Below are 24,106 nucleotides of genomic sequence, written 5' to 3' on the forward strand. Positions count from 1 at the left end.
CTCTCACTTCTCATTATGTACAGCTTCTCAGTAGCATATAGCACAGTGAGAAATTGAAAATAAAGTAAAATTCTATCCCCTTTCAGATAAGTTTATAATCCTCTTGGTGAAATATGAAGAAACATAGAGTACAGAAAGACTTCACACAAAAGCCAGAATTTGGGTCATAAGTGAAATAGGTTTCATATCTATGTATGAACCTGGAGATAGAGTAATGATGAGGCAGTGCTGGGAGATCACTGAGTGGTTAAAGGTGCTTGCTCGCTGTGCCTGCCAGCTGTTACTTCAGTTTCCCAGCACCCACAGAAAACTGGGTGCAAAGTGGTACATGTGGTTGGAGTTCGTTTATCAGTACAAGAGACCCTGGCACAACTGTATGTGTGTGCTCACCCACACACATGTACAAATAAATAACTAGATAAAAAATTAAAAAATATGGCCTGAAGAGATGGCTCAGCCATTAAGGTGCTTGCCTACAAAGTCTGACAACCCAGATTCAGTTCCCCAGTACCTGTGTAAAGCCATTTGCACAAAATGGCATGTGTCGAGTTTGTGTTCAGTGGCTAAAGACCCTGACACACCTGTTTTCTCTCTTTCCTTGCTTGCAAATAAATAAAAAAAAAATGATGAGGATTCTGTCCTACAGACCTTGAGCCCTTTAACCTTACTGGCAAAATAAACAGGAGGGCTAGAGAGATGGCTTAGTGGTTATAGTATTTGCCTGGAAAGCCTAAGGACCCAGGTTTGATTCCCCAGAACCCCTATAAGTCAGGTGCACAAGGTGACACATGTGTCTAGAGTTCATTTGCAGTGACTGGAGGTCACTGTGGAGTCATAAATGTAATGACCACTTTATATCTGGAAGTATTCCAAAGCACTTCTTCCTATCATCTTTCTACCTGCTCATCTGTAATATTTCCTGAGCATTAGAGGACATGACAGAAATGTCTCATTTAATGCCAAGCTCTCAACAAACAGCCCCTTATTCTCACCACTTTGATGAGTTTTGAGTCTTCTCAGTAGTCACCACCATCTTAAAAAGGAAGTTTTCAGCTGGATGTGGTGGCACACACCTTTAATCCCAGCACTCAGGAGGCAGAAGTAGGAGGATCGTCATGAGCTCGAGGCCACCCTAAGAGGACATAGTGAATTCCAGGTCAGCCTGGGCTAGAGTGTAACCATACCTTGAGAAACCAAAAACAAAACAAAACAAAACAAAAAAAAAAAAAAAAGGAAGTTTTCTCTGAGCAAAGGTAAGAGCAGCTCTAATCTGTGGGCATAACAAATATTTAGAGGGCAACTTGATGGGCACAATTTATTCATATTGTTAAGCTACAGTAGTAGTTGCCCCTTGAGGTCCTGTATCCTTCCTAGCCATAGGCTTTTGACTAGGTTTTCAGCACCACACATAAATTCCCTCCCTTGGAACAAGCCTCAGATCCAGTTAGAGAGCAGTCGGTTATCCCCATAGGAGTCATGCCACTATAGCACCAGGTACCTCCTGCCTGGCTAGTAAGTTGTGTAGTTTTCAGGGTTCACTGCTCATTAAGACCCACTTTTTTGTGTTGATTTTTTTTTTTTTTTGAGGTAGAATTCACTATGTAGTCTCAGGGTGGCCTCAAACTCATGGCGATCCTCCTACCTCTGCCTCTGAGTGCTGGGATTAAAGGAGTGTGCCACCACGCCTGGCTCAAGACCCACTTTTTTTTTTTTTTTTTTTTTTTTTTTTTTGAGATAGGGTCTCACTGTAGCTCATGCTGACTTGGAATTCACTTGGTAGTCCCAGGGTGGCCTTGAACTCACACTGATCCTCCTAACTCTGCCTACCAGGTTCTGGGATTAAAGGCGTGCGCCACCATGCCCAGCAAGACCCACTTTTTTTTTTTTTTTTCTGTCAAAGTAGTGTCTAACTCTAGCCCAGGCTGATCTGAAACTCACTCTGTAGCCCCAGCCTAGCCTCAGATTCACAGTGATTCTCCTACCTCAGCCAACCAAGTACTGGGATTAAAGGCATGTGTCATCGTGCCTGGCCCTTGGTTAAGACTCTTGATGATTTTTCATGCCCAGCAATTTACATAGCACTTTCCAGCATGATGACAGCTAGCTAGTAGGGAGGAAGGAGGCTTTGGGTTCAGCTCCTGCTTGAATTTTTAGTGTTTTGCAGCCAAAGCATGTAGTGTCTTTAGCCACTGGGTTTTACATTCTAATTCTAGTGGGCAACCAAGAACATTGGCAATAACCAAGGGCTCTCTCCTCCCTGAATAACAACTTACTAGGAGGTATCCCACCCAAATAATTCTTTTTTTTTTTTTTTTTTTGAGGTAAGGTCTCACTCCTGCTCAGGCTGACCTGGAATTCACTATGTAGTCTCGGGGTGGGTGGCCTTGAACTCACAGCAATCCTACCTCTGCCTCCTGAGTGCTAGGATTAATGGCATGAACCACCACACCCAGATTTTTTTTTTTTTTTTTGAGGTAGGGTCTCACTCTAGCCCAGGTGCTGTCTTCTCTTCTTTTTAAAAACTGTTTTTATTGACAACTTCCATAATTATAAATAACAAACCATGATAATTTCCCTCCCTCTCCCACTTTCCCCTTCACAAATCTACTCTTCATCATATCCCCTCCTTTTCTCCCTGTCTCTCTTATTTTGGTGTCATCATCTTTTCCTCCATTGTGAGGGTCTTGTGTAGGTAGTACTAGGCACTGAGAGGTCATGGATATTGAGGCCAAATTGTGTCTGGGAGATTACATTGTAAGCAGTCCTACCCTTCCTTTTGCTCTTACATTCTTTCTGCCACATCTTCCACAATGGACCCTGAACCTTGGAAGGTGTGATTGAGATATTTCAGTGCTGAATACTCCTCTGTCACTTTTAGTACTGTTGTGCCTTTTGAGTCATCCCAGTGGTCACTGCCATATGAAAAGGCTTCTCCAACCAAAAGTGAGAGTAGCATTAATATATATGGGTATGAACATTAAGAGAAGTGTTTACAGGGCTGTTTGATGAGCATAATATATGCATTTAGCCAGACACCAGCAGACATTACACTCCTAGGGCTCACGACCTCCCCTGCCATAGGCTTTTGACTAGGTTTTCAGTACTGTGTGTGCACTCCCTTCTGTGGAGCGGGCCTCTAGTCTAGTTAGAGAGTGGTTGGTTTCTGCCATAACAGACAGGTAGCCATTGGGTCATTTGGCCTGGCTGGTCAAACTTAAGGCTTGCAGTGTCCACTGTTGTTTGTCATTGCTGATGACTTCTCTCTCCCATAGGGCTGCATGCAGTATAGATTTTTCCAGCTTTTTTTTTTTTTTCTTTCTCGAGGTAGCTTCTCATTCTGGTCCAGGCTGCCCTGGAATTAACTATGTAGTCTTAGGGTGGCCTCTCTCAGCGATCCTCCTATGTCTGCCTCCCAAGTGCTGGGATTTTTCCAGCTTTTTATCAGCTGGTCTACAGGGAGGAGGTTTTCAGCTGAGCTCCAGCTTGATTTCTCAGTAACCTTACAGCCAAAGCATATGGAGTCTTCTGCATTAGGGTCTTACCATCTGTTTCTGGTGGGAAGCCAAGAGCCTTGGCAGTGGCCTGTAGTGTTTTGGGGGCATCAGGGACCTCCTTGGCCAACAACTCACAAGAGGGTATCTTATCCTTGGCATTGAAGTTATTCTAGTAACAATCTATGACTTCTGGATGTGCCATTATCCAAAAAAGTAGGTTTCCATATGGCTTATTCATAACATCTTAATATTTTTTACTTTAAAAAATATTTTTATTTATTTATTTGAAAGAGGCGTTGGTGGGGGGAATGAGCATGGGCATGCCAGGGCCTTCAGCCACTAGAAACGAATTCCAATTCCGGATGCATGTGCCACCTTGTGCATCTGGGGAGTTGAACCTGGGTCCTTTGGCTTTGCAGGCAAACACCTTAACAGCTAAACTAGCTCCAGCCCACATCTTAAAGTTTGATTAGCCCTCCCCCGAATCTTCTCTTACTCAGTCTCTTCCCCTGACCTCACTTAGGCCATTCCACCCCAAGTAATCTGTTCATCTACTTACATATATATAATACTATCTCCTCAGGCCCTTCTCTCACCCTCCCTCAGAGCCCTTTTCTAGCTTACTGGCCTGTGCTACCGATTTTTACTCTAACTCACAAATAAGACTAAACATTTGTATGTAGGATCCACATATGAAAGAGAACATGTGACATTTGGTTTTCTGGGTACCTCAGTATAATTCTTTCCAGATCGTCCATTTCCCTTCAGATTTCATAATTTCATTTTTCTTTACTGCTGAATAGAACTACATTGTATAAATGTACCACATCTTCATTATCTATTCATTAGTTGAGAGATATCTAGGCTGGGTCCATTTCCTAGCTATTGTGAATAAAGTGGCAACAAACATGGGTGAGCAAGTATTTGTAAGGTAGTGAGAAGAGTCCTTGGGCTATATGATTAGGAGTGGTATGGCTGGGTCATATGGTAAATCTATTTTTAGCTGTCTCAGGAACATGCACACTGATTTCTACAATGGCTGTACCAGACTGGGATTAAGGGTGTGTGCCACCATGCCTGGCCATAGCCCATTTTTAAATTGGGTTCTTTTATTTTTGGTTAGTTTTTTGACTTCTTTGTGTAGCTTGGATACTAATCTTCTGTCAGATGTATAGCTGGCAAAGATTTTTCTCCCATTCTGTAGCTTGTCTCTTTGCTCTATTCACAGTGTCCTTTGCTGTACAAAAGCTTTGGAATTTCATGAGATCCCATTGGTTGATTAGTGGTTTTATTTACTGAGCAACTGGGATGATATTCAGAAAGTCATTGCCTATCCCTATATGTTAAAAGGTTTCCCCTACTTTTTCCTCTAGTAGTTTCAGAGTTTCAGGTCAGATATTAAGAACTTTGATCCATTTGGATTTGATTCTTGTGCACCGAGAGAGAGAAGGATCGATTTTCATCCTTCTGCATACAGATTTCAAGTTTTCCCAGCACTATTTTTTGAAGTGACTGTCTTTTTGTTGTTGTTGTTGTTATTTGTTTGGTTTTGGTTTTTGAGGTAGGGTCTCACTCTAGCCCAGGCTGACCTGGAATTCAATATGTAGTCTCAGGGTGCCTCGAACTCATGGCACTCCTCCTACCTCTGCCTCCTGAGTGCTGGGATTAAGGTATGAGCCACCACGCCTGTTGAGATGTCTTTTCTCCAATGAATATTTTTGGCATTTTTGTCAAAAACCAGATAGCTATAGCTTCCTGGATTTACATCTGAGTCCTCTATTCTATTTCATTGATCTACATATCTGTTTTTGTGTTAGTACCATGCTGTTTTTATTACCATGGCTCTGTAAATAGATATAAATCAGGTATGGTGATACTGTCAGCCTTTGTTTTGTTTTGTTTTTTCGAAATAGGGTCTTACTCTGGCCAAGGCTGACCTGGAATTCACTATGTAGTCTCAGGGTGGCCTTGAACTCATGGTGATCCTCCTATCTCTGCCTCCTGAGTGCTGGGATTAAAGGTGTATGCCACCATGCCCAGCTGCCAGCCTTATTTTTGTTTATTTTGTTTTGGCTATTTGAAGATTTTTGTGCTTCCAAATGAATTTTAGGATTGTTGTTCTATTTCCATAAAGAATGCCATTAGAATTTTGATGGGTATTACATTAAATGTATAGATTGCTTTTGATAAGATTGGCATTTTCACAATATTGATTCTTCCAATCTAAGAACAAGGGATGTCTTTCCATTTCCTAGTGTCTTCTGCAATTTTTGTCTTGAGTGTTTCCTTCACTTCATTGGTTAGGTTTATTCCAGGTACTTTATTTATGTTTTTTATGCAGCTGTGAATGGTCTGATTTCATCCTCAGTGCATTTGTTGTTAGCATATAGGAAGGCTACTGATTTATGAGTGTTTATATCCTGCTATATTGCTGTGTTCATCAGCTCTAACAGTTTGCTGGTAGAGTCTTTAGGGTCCTTTATGTATAGAATCATATTATGTGAAAATAATAATTTGATGTCTTCCTTTCCAACTTGTATCCCTTTTATGTGTGTCTCTTGCCTTATTGCTATAGCTAAGACTTCCAGTACTATATTAAATAAAAGTGGGGACAGTGGACACCCTTGTATTGCTCCTGATATTAGTGGAAAAGTTTCAAGTTTTTTCCCATTTACTATGATGTTGGCTGTAGGTTTGTCATAAATAGCCTTTATTGTGTTGAAATATGTTCCTTCTATTCCCAGTTTCTTTTTTTTGGTTTTTCGAGGTAGGGTCTCACTCTGGTCCAGGCTGACCTGGAATTAACTCTGTAGTCTCAGGGTGGCCTTGAACTCACGGCGATCCTCCTACCTCTGCCTCCCGAGTGCTGGGATTAAAGGCGTGCGTCACCACGCCAGGCACCCCAGTTTCTTTTTTAAATCTAGTTTATTTATTTATGATTTATTTAGTTTTTGGCTTTTTGAGGTCGTGTCTCACTCTAGCCCAGGCTGACCTGGAATTCACTATGTAGTATCAGGGTGGCCTTGAACTCATGGTGATTCTCCTATCTCTGCCTCCTGAGTGCTGGGATTAAAGGCATGCGCCACCACATCTGGCTTTTTATTTTATTTATTTTTTATTAGTGGAAGAGCACTTTCTAGCATTTAATGAATCTCATTGGGTGCCTTCAAGCCACCAGGACACAGGCGCCCCCCAATGCCCTTTATTTTCTCCTCAGCTCTTCTGCTGAAAAATTTGGCCTTCACGATGACAGGTTGCTTAGGGAGCTTTCCTTTCCCCAGAACTTTGTAGTAACCAGATCACACAATATCAGTGATGGCAGCAACTCTGGTCTTGTTTTGGTAGCATTTACCCTGGTCTGTTCACTGACCAGTGTCCACAATTTGTCAAGGTTGACAGTGGGGCAGAAGCTCTGGTTCCTCTGTTATAATACCTCCTACCAGCTTTTCCAAAGTAACCTGGGTGATGTTGTTGAAGTTGATCCTGTGGTGATGCATGCCACCAGCATGACCCCGGGCTCCTGGGTGCTTCCGGTGCTTGCCAATGCGGCCACATGGCTCACATGGCCCCGAAGCTTCCGGGTCTTCCTCAGTCTGGACGGCATGGCAGTGGCTGAAAGGAAAGAGACTTATTTTTTATTTTTATTTATTTGCAAGCAGAGAAATATATAGAGAAGAGATAGACAGAATGGATGTGCCAGGTCCTCAAGTTGCTACAAATTAACTCCAGACTCATGCGCCACCTTGTGCATCTGCCTGTACGTGGGTACTTGGGAATCAAACCTGGGTCCTTTGGCTTTGTAGACAAGTGCCTTAACAGCTAAGCCATCTCTCCAGCCCCATTCCCAGTTTCTTTAGGAATTAAAAAAAGTCTTTATTTATTTGAGAGAGACAGAGAGAATGGGCGCAACAGGGCTTCCAGCCACTGCAAATGAACACCAGATGTGTGTGCCCCCTTGTGCATCTGACTTACATGGGTCCTGGGGAATTGAACCAGGGTCTTTAGACTTCACAGGCAAATGCCTTAACTGCTAAACCATTTTCCCAACCCCCTTCTTTAGGATTTTTACAATGAAGCAACATTGGATTTTGTCAAATGCCTTATCTGCATCTATCAAGATGATCATGTGATTTTTTTTTTTTTTTCAAAGTAGGGTTTCACTCTAGCTCAGACTGACCTGGAATTCACTATGTAGTCTCAGGGTGGCCTCAAACTCATGGTGATACTCCTACCTCTGCCTCCCGAGTGCTAGGATTAAAGGTGTGTGCCACCACTCCTGGCTCTCAGCTTTAAAAAATTAGTTATAGAGAATGGGCATGCCAGGGCCTCTAGCCACCATAAACAAATTCTAGACACATGTACTACCATATGCATCTGGCTTATGTGGGTACTGGGGAATTGAACCTGGGTCCTTAGACTTCGTAGGCAAACTCCTTAACTGCTAAACCATCTTTGCAGCCCTTTTTAAAATATTTTGTTTTTATTCATTTATTAGAGAGAGATACAGAAAGAGAAAGAGAGAGAGAGAGAGAGAGAGAGAGAGAGAGAATGGTTGTGCCAAGGTCTCCAGCCACTGCAAAAGAAAAGATGAATGCACCCCCTTGTGCATCTGGCTTACGTGGGTCCTGGGGAGTAGAACCTGGGTCCTTTGGCTTTGTAGACAAGTGCCTTAACTGCTAAGCCATCTCTCCAGCCCTTTCCAGCCGTTTTTATGCTTCTTTTTTCCCTAGTTAAGAGGCTAAAGAAAATAATTTAGCTTAATTCAATGGCCTATTAGATTATTACCAACGTACAGATACAACTAAGATTTCAGGGATATACCTTGTCTTAGATTAAAGCCACAGAACTTGAGAGGCCCTCAGCCTACCTCAGGAAGTACTTGAAACTTGTTCAGCTGAATTGCACTTGGGTATATTCTGAGTTACATAAACCACATAGGGTGGAGAAAAGCCGCTTTTGCTGCTTCTCACCTTGTTTATTTGGTTTTACCTTTTGTGCCTCATTCTTTCATGCCAGCGTAGTCTCCCAAGAAATAAATGTCTACTTGCTTGAATCTAGCAGGTCACAAAGAGCATTTTCTAGAAACCTTGCCATTAAGCTATAATAAGATTTAAGTGCTTGCTCAATCAATATTTGGTGAATGAACTAATAAAAAAGATAGGTCTGAGCTGAATGTTGGGGGTACACGCTTAAACTCCAGCTTTAGGGAGAATAAGGGAGGAGGATTGAGGCCCACTTGGACTATTATAGTAATAAGCCTTGTGTCAGCAAACAAAGATAGACCTAACCAGGCTGGCTTTAAACTCATGGCAATTCTACTTCAGCCTCCTGAGTGCTGAGAATATAGGAACCAGCCACTGTCCTTGGGTTAGTTTCTTATGTATCTTTTTGTTGATGTGAGGACCCTGTAGCTCCAGTGAAGTCCTTTCCAACCTATGACTGTCTGCCAACCTGTCTCTTTTTGTTTTGTTTATTTATTTTTTATCAATATGGAACATTTCACGAATTTGTGTGTCATCTTTACTCAGGGGTCATGCTAATCTCTGCATTGTTCCAGTTTTAGTTTACTGCCAAAGCAAGCACTAAATTTTTATTTATTTATTGCATGTATATACATATGTCTGGGATAGAGTAAATACCTTAAAAAAACAAAGAAATAGATGAAGAGCTTCCATTAAAAAAAAGTGGCACAAGGGTCTAGTGTTTACAGTGGCAAAAGGCCCTGACATACCCACAAAAATGATGGTGACAACCAGGTGTGAATCCTTGGTTCTCAGCAGAGAGGACAAGAAGAAAGCTGGAGGGATAGTACTGTCTTTCCTCTGTCTGGTGATTGCCAGTGACTCTGGTTAGAGGAATTAAAGTCTATTTATAATTCTACACATGGACTATTGGGGGTACAGCACAAACGCAAACCATTTGTATGATTGACAAACTGTTCTTCCAGTATAGGACATATAATATTCTTTCCATACTTATTTATTTCATTATTTGAGAGAGAGAGAAACAGAGAGAGGGACAGAGTGTGGCTGTAGCAGGGCATCCTGCCATTATACCACTTTGTATAGCTGGCTTTATGTGGGTAATGGGGTATTGAACCTGGGCCATCAGGCTTTGCAAATAAGTTCATTTAACCACTGAGCTATCTTTCCAGCCCCCTTTAAACTTTTTTTTTTTTTTTGGGGGTTTTCAAGATAGGGTCTCACTCTGGTCCAGGCTGACCTGGAATTAACTCTGTAGTCTCAGGATGGCCTTGAACTCACGGCGATCCTCCTACCTCTGCTTCCCGAGTGCTGGGATTAAAGGTGTGCGCCACCACGCCCGGCGCCCTTTCAACGTTTTTTTTTTTCAATTTTTATTAACATTTTCCATGATTATAAAAAATATCCTATGGCAATACCCTCCCTCCCCCCACTTTCCCCTTTGAAATCCTTTAAACATTTTTGAGACAGAGTGTCATGTACCCCAGGCTGGCCTCCCAACTTGCTATGTAGTTGAAGATGTCCATGAATTTTTCTTTCTATATAAATTATACAGCATTTTAATATTTGTTTTGTTTAGTATTTTGAGGTAGGTTCTCACTCTAGCTCATGCTGACCTGGAATTCACCATGTAGTCTCAGGGTGGCCTTGAACTCATGGTGATTTACCTACCTCTGCCTCCAGAGTGCTGGGATTAAAGGCATGTGCCACCATGCCTGGCTCGCATTTTAATATTAAATGATGAATACACGTACTATAGTAATGGTTAAGTAACCTTCTGCTACAGTAGTATGTGAAGGAGATAGGATTTTTCTTTTTTTTTTTTTTTCCAAGGTAGGGTCTTGCTCTAGCCTTGGCTGGAATTCACTATGTAGTCTCAGGGTGGCCTTGAACTCATGGTGATCCTCCTTCCTCTGCCTCTGGAGTGCTGGGATTAAAGGCATGTGCCACCATGGCTGGCTGGAAATAGGATATTTTTTATAATCCTGTATCTTTAAATATATAAAAATAGTGAAAAAATAGTCTTGAAAAAGTACTAAAAGATGTAGAAGCTGGGCGGAGGCAGAGGTAGGAGAGAATTGAAGAACTGTCTTTTAGGTATATTTTTTAGGTATATCTATATCTAAAAAATATCCCATAGTAATACCCTCCCTTTCTCCACTTTCCCTTTGAAATTCCATTCTCCATCATATCCCCTCCCCATCTCAATCAGTCTCTCTTTTATTTTGATGTCATGATCTTTTCCTCTTCTTATGATGGTCTTATATAGGTAGTGTCATGCACTATGAGGTCATGGATATCCAGGCCATTTTATGTCTGGAGGGAGCACGTTGTAAGGAGTCCTACCCTTCTTTTGGCTCTTACATTCTTTCTGCCACTTCTTCCGCATTAGACCCTGAGCCTTGGAAGGTGTGATCGAGATGTTACTCAGTACTCCAATTACTTCTTTCTAGCACCTTCTGAATCATCCCAAGGTCACTACCATCTGAAAAGAGAGGATTCTCTACCCAAAGTGAGAGTAGCGTTAATATAAGGGTATAAATATTAAGAGAAGTACTTACTGGGCAGTTTGATAAGCATAATATATACATTTTTCCAGACATCAGCAGATGTTACACCCCTAGGGCTCATGACAACCCCTGTTTTAAGATTTCAGTATCAGGGATGTATTCCCTCCCATGGAGTGGGCCTCCAGTCCAATTGAAGGGCAGTTGGTTTCCACCATGACAGACGTGCCACTATTGCACCCATTGGCTCTTTTGGCCTGGCTGGCCAAATATAAGGCTAGCAGTGTCTACTGATGATTATCTTCACTGGTGGTATCTCTTTCTCCCATTGAACTACATGTAGAATGGCTTCTTCCAGCTTTCTGTCAGCTGGTCTACATGGAGGAGGTTATCAGCTCAGTTCCAGCAGGATTTCTCAGTGGCCTTGCAGCCCAAGTATATGGAGTCTTCAGCAATAGGGTCTTACCATCTATTCCTGGTGGGAAACCAAGGGCCTCGGCAATGGCCTATAATGTTTTGGGGGCATCAAGGACCTCCCTGGCCAACAACTTACTGGAGGTATCCCATCCCTGGCACTGAAAATTTTCTAACAACTATCTATGGCTCCTGAGTGTTCCATTGTCTGAATCTGGAGGATACTATATGATTTATTTGCATCCTCTTAGATTTTGATTAGCCCTCCCTCCACCCTTCCTTTACTCAATCTCTTGTTATTATTATTAAGTAGAAACTTTGTATGGACACACTGTATATATATATATATTGTTTATTTTGAGGTAGGATCTTGCTCTAGTTCATGCTGACCTGGAATTCACAAAGTGGCAGGGTCTTACTCTAGCCCAGGGTAATACTACAAAATGAGTTCCAGGTCAGCCTGGGCTAGATTGAGACCCTACCTCAAAAAAAAAGTACAAATAAACTGAGCATGGTGGTGCATGTCTTTAATCTCAGCACTCGGGTGGCAGAGGTAGGAGGATTGCCATTAGTTCAAGGCCACCCTGAGACTATATAGTGAATTCCAGGTCAGCCTGGGCTAGAACGAGACTCTACCTTGAAAAACAATACAAAACAAAATACAAATAAAAAATAAATAAAAATTCCAGCTGGGAATGGTGGTGCATGCCTTTAATCCCAGTATTTGTGAGGAGGATAACTGTGAGTTGGAGGCTAGCTTGAGACCACATAGTGAGTTCCAGGTCAGCCTGGGCTAGATTAAGACCCTACTTCAAAAAAAAAAAAAAATCCATTAATTTCAATCTCAGTGTCCTAATGGCTTATATGGAAATATGATAAAAAAAATGTATTAGTTGGGGTTGGGCGTGGTGGTGCCTGCCTTTAATCCCAGCACTTGGGAGGCAGAGGTAGAACCATGAGTTCGAGGCCACCCTGAGACTACTTAACAAATTCCAGGTCAGCCTGGGCTAGATTGAGTCCCTACCTCGAAAAACAAAAACAATTATATATGTGTGTGTGTGTGTGTGTGTGTGTGTGTGTGTGTACGTACGTACGTACGTACATATTAGGGATAATGGTGCATATCTCAAATTCTATCACGTGTCAGGTGGAGACATAATCTGGTGTTCAATGTCATCTTTCACTACATAGATAGTTCTAGACTGTAGCAGTAACCTTCTTTTTGCTGGGATAAAATATCCAACCAGAAGCTGCTTATGGTAGGTATAGTAGACAGCTTCAGGTCACTGGGATGAATTTTCAGACCAGGCATAGTTATGGGAAGAAGGAAATTTATTGAAGCAGGGGAAATTCCATAATGGCAGAAGAAGTTGGCCTACTGTCATAGATCCAAACAGAGAAAGAGAGAGAGAAAATCCCTCACTGACATACCAGGACAAGCAAGCATACTTGGGAGCTCCAGACAGAGCTCAAGCACTTTGTCTATCTTTAGGCTGGAATCCACCCCCACACTTTAGGGCTGGACCCTAGGATCCACCCACAATGACACCTCCTCCAACCAGGTGGCTGGAGATCTAAATTACAAAGTCTACATTTATTTATTTATTTATTTATTTATTTATTTATTTATTTATTTATTTATTTGCTTGAGAGAGAGGGGGAGAGAAAGAAAGAGGCAGAGAGAGAGAGAGAGAATAGCCACTGCAAACAAACTCCAGATGCATGTGCCACCTTGTACATATGGTTTACATGGGTCCTGGGGAATTGAACTGATGTCCTTTAGCTTTGCAGGCAAACTGCTAAGCCATTTCTCCAGCCCTAAATTACAAACTTTTTTTTGTTTTGTTTTGATTTTTTGAGGTAGGGTCTCACTCTACTAGGCTGACCTGGAATTCACTGTGTATTCTCAGGGTGGCCTTGAACTCATGGCGATCCTCCTACCTCTGCCTCCCGAGTGCTGGGATTAAAGGTGTGTGTCACTACGCCTGGCTCTAAATTACAAACTTAAAAAAATTTTTTTTAATTGACAACTTCCATAATTATAGACAATAAACCAAGATAATTCTCTCCCTTCTCCCACTTTCTCCTTCACAAATTTACTCTGCATCTCATCCCCTCCCCCTCTCAATTAATCTGTCTTTTATTATTTATGTTATTTTATTTTTTGAGGTAAGGTCTTGCTGTGGCCCAGGCTGATCTGGAATTCACTGTGTAGTCTCAGGGTGGCCTTGAACTCTCTGTGATCCTCCTATCTCTGTTGGGATTAAAGAAAGGCATGAGCCACTACCACCTGGCTCTGTCTTTTATTTTGATGTTATCATCTTTTCCTCTGTTATGAGAATCTTGTGTAGGTAGTGCCTGGCATTGTGAGGTCATGGATATCCAGGCCATTTTGTGTGTGGAAGATTGCATTGTAAGGGGTCCTACCCTTCCTTTGGTCCTTACATTCTTCTACCATCTCTTTTGCAACGGGCCCTGGAAATTATAAACTTTAATAAAATCCTGAGGATATTGGGGGCAATCCATTAAAACTACCACTTTGTGCATCTGAATTTATGTGGGTACTGGGACTTGCCACTAGGCTTTGCAAGCAAGCACTTTCAATTGCTGAGGCAACTCTCCAGCCCTGTTTTTAAATTTTGTTTATTTATTTGTTTGTTTGTTTTTGGTTTTGCTTTTTGAGTTAGGGTCTCACTATAGCCCAGGCTGACCTGGAATTCACTTGATAGTCTCAGGGTGGCCTTGAACTCAATGGTGATCCTCCTACCTCTGTCTCCCGAGTGCTGGGATTAAAGGTGTGCGCTAGGGCTACTATACCTGGCTTATTTTTAAAATTTATTTTTATTTTTATTTTTTAGACAGAGAATTGGCATGCCACAGCTATAGCCACTGCAAGTGAACTCCCGACGCTTGCCTCACCTTTGTGCATCTGGCTTATGTAGGGTCTGGGGAGTTGAATATGGGTCCTTAGGCTTTGTAGACAAGTGCCTTAACTGCTAAACCATCTCTCCAGCCCCCTATTTATTTATTTATTTATTTAGGGTCTTGCTTTAGTCTAGGCTGATCTGGAATTCACTCTGTAGTCTCAGGGTGGCCTTGAACTCTTGACAACCCTCCTTCCTTTGCCTCCTGAGTGCTGGGATTAAAGGCATGTGCCACCATGCCCGGTTTATTTTTGTTTTTTGTTTTTTTTTTTATTTTCTTTTGGTTTTTTGAGGTAGGGTTTCACTCTAGCCCAGGCTGAGGACCTGGAGCTCACTATGTAGTGTCAGGATGACCTTGAACTCACGGTGATCCTCCTACCTCTGCTTCTTGAGTGCTGAGATTAAAGGTGTGTGCCACCACATGTGTCTTTATTTTTTATTTTTATTAATTAGGAACTTTGTTGTGTGGATAAATTATATGTTCCATTCCTGTCCTCCCCATCCCCATTCCACTGATGGCCATCGTCAATGGGTCACAAGTATTTACCACGGGGTTATGGGTTACAAGTTATGAAAGCAGCAGTTAGTCATGGTGGTGGGGCGGGGGAGAGGAAGCAATGCCTCTGGATACTCCTTCACACTCTGTGGCTCTGAAATCTTTCTTCTCCCTCTTGTGCAATGCTCCCTTGTCACGCTCACTGTGAGAGCAGCACTCATGCGTAACTGCGCAAGTCCCCTGTGGTATCACCTGGACCCTCGCCGAAGTGCGAGAGGTGGCTCATCTCAAGATAGGGACTCAGCTATCTTTTCTTGTCATGTTGCTGGATTTTGATTCTCCCGGGTTTTCACTGCCCTCTGTAAAAGAGAAAACAGATTCTCCAATGGAGAGTGAGAACAGCATGGGTTAAAGGGGATAGGCCTAATTTATTCCCCAGTACTCACATAAAGCCAGATGCACAAAGTGGCACATGCATCTGGAGTTCATTTGTACTTGCTAGAGGCCCTGACATGCCCATTCTCTGTGTCTGTCTCTTTCCTATCTCTCTCTGTTTGCAAATAAATTAAAAACAATTTTTTAAGATAGATTTTGATGGGAAATAGTATTTTTTTGTATTTTTATTTGTTTGTTTGTTTGTTTATTTACTTGAGAGAGAGAGAATGGGTGGGCCAGGGCCTCTAGCCATTGCAAACAAACTCCAGACACATGCACCACTCTGCATCTGGCTTTACATAGGTACTGAGGAATCAACCTGGGTCCTTAGACTGCCTTAATTACTGAGCCATCTTTTCAGCTCTGGAACTGAATTTTTTATTCAACTATTCTAAATAAAATTTAATTAATTTTACATTAAATTTTATTTGAAATTGAATTAGATCTAGATAATCAATGTGTTTATTTTATTTTGTTTTTTTGAGGTAGGGTCTCCTTCTAGCCCAGGCTGACCTGGAATTCATTATGTAGTCTCAGAGTGGCCTCAAATTCACTGTGATCCTCCTACCTCTGCCTCTCCAGTGCTGGGATTAAAGGTGTGTGTCACCATGCCTGGCTTACTTCTATAGTTTTTAATCTTGTGCATGCCTCATGTTTTCTTGTTTTTTGAGATAGGGTTTCCCTATGTGGCCTCGGCTGCCAGGCTCACTTTAATGGTTAGGATTAAAGGCATTCACTGCCACTGTTCTGTGCTCTCCACTTGTATTAGAGCATTATGATATATCTTTCTTCCCTGGAAGGATATACTCAGGGAGAGGTATCAGTGATGTCCAACTGACTATTATTGGTTCTAAGTGATTATAGCCATGTGGGTAGCACAAGCACTGCTGTGCATGTGTGTGTGTGTGTGTGCTTGTGCGTGTGTGTGAGAGAGACAGGGACAGACAGACAGAGACAAATAAAGATCGATTTATTTGCCAGAATTGTTTAAGATGTATTTTTTCTTCTATTTATATATCTTATTTATTATCTTATTTCTTATCTCTATATATCTTTAAGATATATATTTTCTTCTATTTTGCATTTGTACATGTTTATGTTTATATTCATTGTCTTTAGTGACCCTAGCAATATTCCCTCACTAAAAGAGTATCTGTGGTCTGTTGTACTGTATTCTCAGATTTATTCTGGTTTTCTTCTCTTACTACAGACGCTGTATTCAGGTTGTTCATAAACTACTTTGTTATCAGAAGAAGTGTAGAGTTCGCCTGCATTACACCTGGCGGGAACTCTGGTCAGGTAAATTCCTTTTTGAATATATTCTTTTTTTTTTCTCACTTTTTTTGGGTTTTCAAGGTAGGGTTTCATTCTAACCTAGGCTGACCTGGAATTCACTGTGTAGTCTCAGGGTGGCCTCAAACTCACAGTGATCCTCCTACCTCTGCCTCCCAAGTGCTGGGATTAAAGGCATGTGCCAGTCACCATGTGCGGGTTTTTTATTTTTATTTTTTGAGGTAGGGTTTTGCTCTAGCCCAGGCTGACCTGGAATTCACTATGTATGTAGTCTCAGGCTGACCTTGAATTCAGTTTGTTAGATACTTTTATTTTCATTTATACTTTTTGTCTTCTTCCTTTTGTTTTTCTTTTTATTGTTTAAGCCATGTTCTGCTCCAGACTTGAGCATGTGACATGTCTGTTCCATGCTTCCCCTCCTGTTCCTTCTCCTCTCCTATATTCTGTGAATTTTTTATTTTTATTTATTTATTTAAGAGAGAGAGAGGAAGGGGCAGATAGAGAGAATGGGTGCACCAGGGCCTCTAGCTGCTGCAAACAAACTCCAAATGCATGCACCAACTTGTGCATCTGCCTTACATGGGTCCTGGGGAGTTGAACCTGGGTCCTTTAGCTTTGCAGGCAAATGCCTTAGTAGCTAAGCCATCTCTCCAGCCCCCATGTATTTATTTTTATTTTTTCCCCATGTATTTTTTAATATCTTATTTTTATTTACTTATTTATGAGAGAGAGCCAGATAGAATGGGAACACCAGAGACTCCAGCCATTGCAGACAAACTCCAGACACATGTGCTGCCATGTGCATCTGGCTTATTTGGGATCTGGGGAATTGAACTTTAGGCTTCACAGGCAAGTGCCTTAATTGCTAAGCACAACCCCCCCCCATGTGTATTTTTCTTTTCCCTTTTTTTTAAATTACCAACTTCCATGATTGTAAACAATATCCCATGGTAATGCCCTCCCTCCCCCCACTTTCCCCTAAGTATATACTTTTAGCCAGACAGCAGCAGACGTTATACCCCTAGGGCTCATGACTACCCCTGTTTTAAGTTTTCAGTATCAAGGATGTATTCCCTCCCATGGAGCAGGCCTGCAGTCCAATTAGAGGGCACTTGGTTTCCACCATGACAGACGTGCCACTATTGCACCCATTGGCTCATTTGGCCTGCCTGGCCACCCCATGTATTTTTTTTTTAATATTTTATTTATTTATTTGAGAGAGAGAGAAAGAGGCAGATAGAAAGAGAGAGCGATTGAGTGTGCCAGGACCTCTAGCCACTGCAAATAAACTTTAGAGGCATGTGCCACTACCTTGTGCATCTCGCTTTATGTGGGTACTGGGGAGTCCAACCTGGGTTCAGCCTTTGCAGACAAGCCCCTTAACCTCTGGGCACTCTCTCCATCCACTCCATTTTTTGGGGGTGGTGTGTGTGTATTGTTGTTTTGGTTAGCTGTTAAAAATAATTGGAAATAATTGGATATTTCTTGAGTTCCATTGATATGTCTTAGAATAAGACAGGACGAGTCCACACAAACTTGGATTCTCACTCACTTTCATTTGGGAGCAGCATATGGACTATAGGGAAGCTTCTGAGTGTCTCATCAATATGCGTAATCTCTGGAGAAATGTCCTAGGGAGAGGGGACAGGAATGGGGTGGAGAGATGGGGGGAATCCTGTCCTTGTGCTACATCTGGCCTTATTACTGTTTACAGACAGTGCTGATTGTACACTCCCCTTGTGTCAGAGACAAAACAGAAAATTACAATATTTACTTTTGTCTGTGTATCTATTTGGTAGCCCAGAAAAGGCACTGCCATCCCAGCAGGCGGGAAGCGGCTTGCGTCTGAGGGTACACAATTAATGCTGGCTTGCCACCCCTTTCTTTTGTGTGACTGAATTGGAGGTTTCAGGCAAGCAGAAGAGGCATGTTCTCTGAGGCAGCTGCTTGCTGATATGTCCTGTGGCTTTTGTGACCTGAGGGTACAATTGTCTTCTCCAGATGATTGTGGTGATGAGTGGTTGACCCACCCAGGGAGAGTCTTTGTGTTCTGAGCAAAGGAGGAGGTTTGAATGTCAGAGGCTTTAGAGGAATCAGGCCAGTAGCCCAGCCCCTTCCATGGAATTCATCCCATTTGTTGTGACACATGGTTCCCTCCCTGCCTAATTTGACTTTCTAAATTTAGTCCTCCATAATGGGAAGTAGAGATCTTTAATTAATGGATTAGCAAGTTTTTCCGCATTTACTGTGTATGGCAGTGAAAGGGAAGCAGGAGAATCACACTAATTGAGAGAGAAGAGTATGATTGGGAGAGTTTGAGAATGAGGGAATGTCAGAAGAGATGAAGAGAGACTGAAAGATATTAAACTGAATGAAGTTAGTCTTTTTGTCTTTAAAAAATATTTTATTTATTTATTTCAGCAAGAGAGAATGAGGCACATATAGAGGGAGAGAGAGAGAAAGAGGATGGGCCTGCCAGGCCTTCTAGCTTCTGCAAATGAACTCCAGAACATGTGCTGTCTTGTGCATCTGGCTTTACATGGCGACTGAATATGGAACCTGGCTCCTTTGGCTTTGCTGCCAAGTGCTTTAACTGCTAAGCCATCTCTCCAGACCTTGTCTGTTTTTACTTTGCTTGTTTGTTTGTTTGTTTATTTTGAGGTAGGGTCTCACTCTAGCCTAAGCTGACCTGGAATTCACTATGTAGTCTCAGGGTGGCCTTGAACTCATGGTGATCCTCCTGCCTCTGCCTCTCAAGTGCTGGAATTAAAGGCATGCACCACCACACCCAGCTTGTTTTTATTTTTTAAAATATTTATTTGAGAGAGAGAGGAGAGAGAATGGGTGCGCCAGGGCCTCTAGCCACTGAAAACGAGCTCCAAATGTATGGTCCACCATGTACATCTGGTTTATATGGGTTCTGGGCAATCAAACCTGGGTTCTTAGGCTTTGCAAGCAAGCAGTTTAACCATTAAGCCATCTCTTCAGACTCATAGTAGTTGTTTTGGCCTGTTGTTTCTGATTCTTTCTGGTTTGATGTTATCTTATTTTGCTTTTCTTTCTGTCCTGACCATATTCACTCTAGCTTTTCTTCCATCCTCATCATTCACTGTCCTCTTCCTCATGGTTTTCTCCGGTTGTCTATTCCTCCACATTGCTCTGGTCTATTTCTCTCAGGGTTCCAGTTGTTCCCCACCTCATAGTCCTCCCCTCTTGCTGTTTTTTTTGCGGGGGGGGGGGCGGAATAGATTCTCTTGTGACCAGGCTGGATTTGAACTCACTATGATAACTCTTCAACTCATGATTCTCCTACCTCTACCACCAAGTGATTGGATTTCAGGCTTGTACCACCACACCTGGCAGATTTTTAGCATTTTTCTAGTGTACCTAGTCGCATATGAAGAAAATGACCGTTCTTTATCCTATGTTGATGGGTTGCTTGGAGAATTTTCTGTCATAATTAGCCCTGTCAGTAATCGTGTGCTATCTCAAGACGGGTTGGTTTGTGTTCTATAGTCCTTGATGGATTAAGGAGAGGAGTGTCATCAGTGAGATGACTACTTCTAAGTATAGATGTTTGTATTAGGGTTTCCCGCCCAGTAAGGTTAGCTCCTTTTCCTATATAGACTGAGGAAGGCCTCCTGAAACCCAGTTTGTGTGTTCTTCTATGGAGTATGCAGTGCAATGAGGAGCAGCAGGTGCTATGGAAAGCTGCAATGTACAACACTACATCCAGTGCAGTTAGAGCCCATAATAACGTATAATACTGCATTCAGTGAATACAAGTGTGCCTATGGTGGATCCACCCACTCCTTGGCTGACACTACTCCTCATATGTTGGAATGCCCATGTTTTCACTCTGACTTTGCCGTCTAGATTTATGGATTTGAGGGAGGTGTGTGAAACTCATCATGGCAAATATACTTCTGTGGATATATGTTTGCCCATACATGTGTTGCAAATTATAATTGAAATTTATTTATAAAACTGTTAGGCATTTGTGGTTAGATGGCTTTCTAGACGAAACCCAAGGGTTTCTGGGTGCTCAGTCAGCTAGAATCCAAATATAATGCCTTTTTCATTTGGAATGTGGATGTTTAGTACCACTGTACTCTGTGCTGAGTTTTATTCCTGTGCAGTTTCATTTTAGTTGCTCTGTTATTGGAAAGATTACCAGAAGCCCCCTGAAATCTCATAATGAATTTTCAGGAGTAGGTATGCAAGAGGAGCAAACATCTATATTAGTTGGAGTATGTATAACCCCACCTCATATGCTTTTCCTACTTTTTATTTGTTTGTTTTTCAAGGTAGGGTTTCATTGTAGCCCAGGTTGACCTGGAGTTCACTGTGTATTTTCAGGGTGGCCTTGAATTTACAGTGCTCCTCCTACCTCTGCCTCTGGAGTGCTGGGATTAAAGGTGTGCACCACCACGCCCGGTTTTCCTACTATTTTTTAATTTTTTTTTTAATTGTAGAGAGAGAGAAAAGAGACAGGAGAGAGAGAGAGAGAGAGAGAGAAGTGGCACACCAGGGCCTCAGTCACTGCAATCAAACCCAGATTCTCGTACCACCTAGTGGGCATGCATGACCTTGCACTTGCCTCACCTTCGTGTGTCTGGTTAACATGGAATCTGGAGAGTCCAACATGAGTCCTTAGGTTTTCAGGCAAGCGCTTCAACTGCTAAGCCTTCTCTGCAGCCCTTTCCTACTATTTTTTTAAATTTATGTTTTATTTTTTAATTTGAAAATATTTTAAAATTTATTTGCAAGCAGAGAGAGAGAGAGACAGAATGAAGAGAGAGAATTGTCACACCAGGGCCTCTAGTCACTGTAAATAAACTCCAGATGCATGTGCCACTTTGTGTATCTGGCTTTATATGAGCACTGGGGAATTGAACCTGGGTCGCTAGGCTTTGCAGGCAAGCGCCTTAACCATTGAGCCATCTCTCCATCCTGCTTTTCCTACTTTTTTGTTTTCAAGGTAAGGTCTCACTCTAGCTCAGGCTGGAATTCACTATGTAGTCTCAGGGTTATCTCCAACGCATGGCAGTCCTCCTACCTCTGCCTCCTGAGTGCTGGGATTAAAGGCATTTGCTACCATGCCTGGCTCTGCTTTTCCTACTATTGATTTTCAGATACAAGTCCTGACCTGCTCCCTGTTGCTATATATATATGCTGGTCATCATGGTTTTTGAGTCTGTGGGAAAATAAACTTAGGCTAACTTCAACTAGAATATGGAACAAAAGAAGTTCTATCCATCTACATCCTATTTTTTAGTAATCATTGTGTCACCTTGTGTGTCTGACTTATAAGGGACCTGGAGAGTTGAACATGGGTCCTTAGGCTTTGCAGGCAAGTGCCTTAACCAATAAGCCATCTATCTCTCCAGCCCATTACATTTTACCAAGTTATAGAACATTTAGAAACACTTCTGTGACCTCTGGACTCTTGCATCTCCAAATAAAGCTCAAGTTCTAAAATTGTTTTCTGGCTTAGAGAGAAAACTGGGTTTGGGGATAAGATCCTAGTGAGGCAGTTCTTAATCTTTGAGACTAAAATGAAATGTGGCTTTTCATGTAAAAAAAAAAAGTCCATTTGAACATCCATATTTTACATATGATTTCATACACACTTTGAAACTTATCCATGATCTCATATGAAAAAATTATTGCCCTAATTTTATGTTCTAGAGCCTCTCAATTAATTCTCTTCTCATAGAATATCTTAGTATCCAGTTAAGTATTTTTTCTTTAAAAAAATAGTAATACTGGTCACACTGAATCCCTGCTGGAGGCCAGCCATCTTGTCTCTGAACTTCCTGTGGCCACAGATAGTTTTGTTACTTGTCAGATTGCACTTTGGGTCTTTCTCCGCCTCCTCCCCCTCCTCCCCCTCCCCTTCCCCCTCTCCTCCCCCTCCCCTCCCCCTCCCCCCCCTCTCCCTCTGCCTTCCGAGTACTGAAATTAAAGGCATGTGCCACCTCACCTGGTGGATCTTTTTTTTTTTAATTTAATTTTTATTTATTTATTTGAGAGAGAGAAAAAAGAGAGAATGAGAATGGGTGTGCCAGTGTGCCAGGGCCTCCAGCAACTGCAAATGAATTCCACACATATAAGCCCCCTTGTGTATCTGGCTTAGGTAGGTACTGGGGATTGAACCTGGGTCCTTTGGCTTTGCAGGCAAGTGCCTTAACCACTAAACCATCTCTTCAGCCCACTTTGGGTCTTTGAAAAAAGTTTGTTTCAGGGGCTGAAGAGATGGCTTAGCCCAAGTCACAAAGTGTTTGCCCATGAAACCTAAGGACCCAGGTTTAACTCTCCAGGACCCACATACCTCAGATGTCTATGGTGGCACATGCATCTAGAGTTTGCAGTTGCTGGATGCACTGGCATGCTCATTCTTTCTCTCTAGATAAGTAAAATAAAATATAAAAAATTTTAAAAATTTTTATTTCATTTATTTGTACTTGTGCATTTGTGTGCACACACATCTTAGATGTTTCTCATCTGCCATCCACCTTTTTTGAGACAGAGTCTCATTGGCCTGGAACTCGCCTAATGAGGCTAGATCAGACCAGCTAGTCAGCCTGCCCCAGGGATCTGCCTGTCTCCTCCTCCCCAGCACTGGGATTACAGATGTATACCACCATGCCCAGCTACTTTAAGTGGGTTTTGAGGATCACACTCAGGTTCGGTTGAGCTACCACCCAGCTCCTTCATATATTTATTTGATTTTAAATGCATTTTATTTATTTGTAAGCAGAGAAAGATAAAGAGAAGAGAGATAGAATGGGCCCGTCAGGGCTTCCATCCGCTGCAAACAATCTCCATGTGCATGTGCCACTCTTCATCTGGCTTTACTTGGGTAGTGGGGAATTGATCTCTAGTTGTTAGGTTTTGCAGGAAAGTACCTTAACCACTAAGCCATCTCTCCAGCCCCATTTACTTATTTTTTGAGATAGAGTCTCTTGAACTAGAACTCAAGGTATAAGGACCTAGATTTTCTCCTATAGGCCTAAGAACAATTCCTGCACTTAAACAAGAGAAAGCTATTCACTTTGGGGTCTGTCATCCCTAAACTGCCTAGCCAATATCTGTCTCCAATCATTCCTACTTCTTCAAGCTTAACATACCTGGGTGGACTGGCCCTTGCTGAGTAACCTTGAACTCCTGCCTGGTCTTACTGCCTCTATCTCCCAAGGGCTAGAATTATAAACAGTTGCCACAATGATTGGTTCTGTGAGGTCCTGGGAGTTGAACCCAGGGTTTTGGGTAGGCTAGATAAGCTTTCTACCAACTGAGCTATACCCTCAGCCCCTAGGCCTTTATTTTAGTTTTTCTTCTCAAAACTGTTTCTGGAGAAGCCTGGAGAGATGGCTTAACTGTTAAGCACTTGCTTGTGAAGCCTAAGGACCCCAGTTTGAGGCTTGATTCCCCAGGACCCAACGTTAGCCAGATGCACAAGGGGATGCATGCATCTGGAGTTCGTTTGCAGTGGCTGGAGGTCTTGGCATGCCCATTCTTTCTCTCTCCCTCTGTCTGCTGCTTTCAAATAAATAAA

The 24,106-nt window shown here is 42.1% G+C and overlaps 1 protein-coding gene and 1 pseudogene across 3 annotated transcripts in view; one reads left to right on the plus strand and one right to left on the minus strand.

Moving 5' to 3' along the window:
• Window positions 1-24,106, plus strand: part of Armh3 (armadillo like helical domain containing 3) — a 260,564-nt gene that overhangs the window by 106,842 nt on the left and 129,616 nt on the right. For all 3 annotated transcript variants that reach the window (XM_045136186.1, XM_045136180.1, XM_045136191.1), the window contains one exon: window positions 16,463-16,551. In XM_045136186.1, the coding sequence (XP_044992121.1) occupies window positions 16,463-16,551 (89 nt within the window). The remainder of the gene's footprint in view (window positions 1-16,462; window positions 16,552-24,106) is intronic.
• LOC123458320 lies at window positions 8,978-9,072 on the minus strand (annotated as a pseudogene).

The sequence above is a fragment of the Jaculus jaculus genome, chromosome 1, assembly GCF_020740685.1.
Source record: "Jaculus jaculus isolate mJacJac1 chromosome 1, mJacJac1.mat.Y.cur, whole genome shotgun sequence".
NCBI classification, from domain to species: domain Eukaryota; kingdom Metazoa; phylum Chordata; class Mammalia; order Rodentia; family Dipodidae; genus Jaculus; species Jaculus jaculus.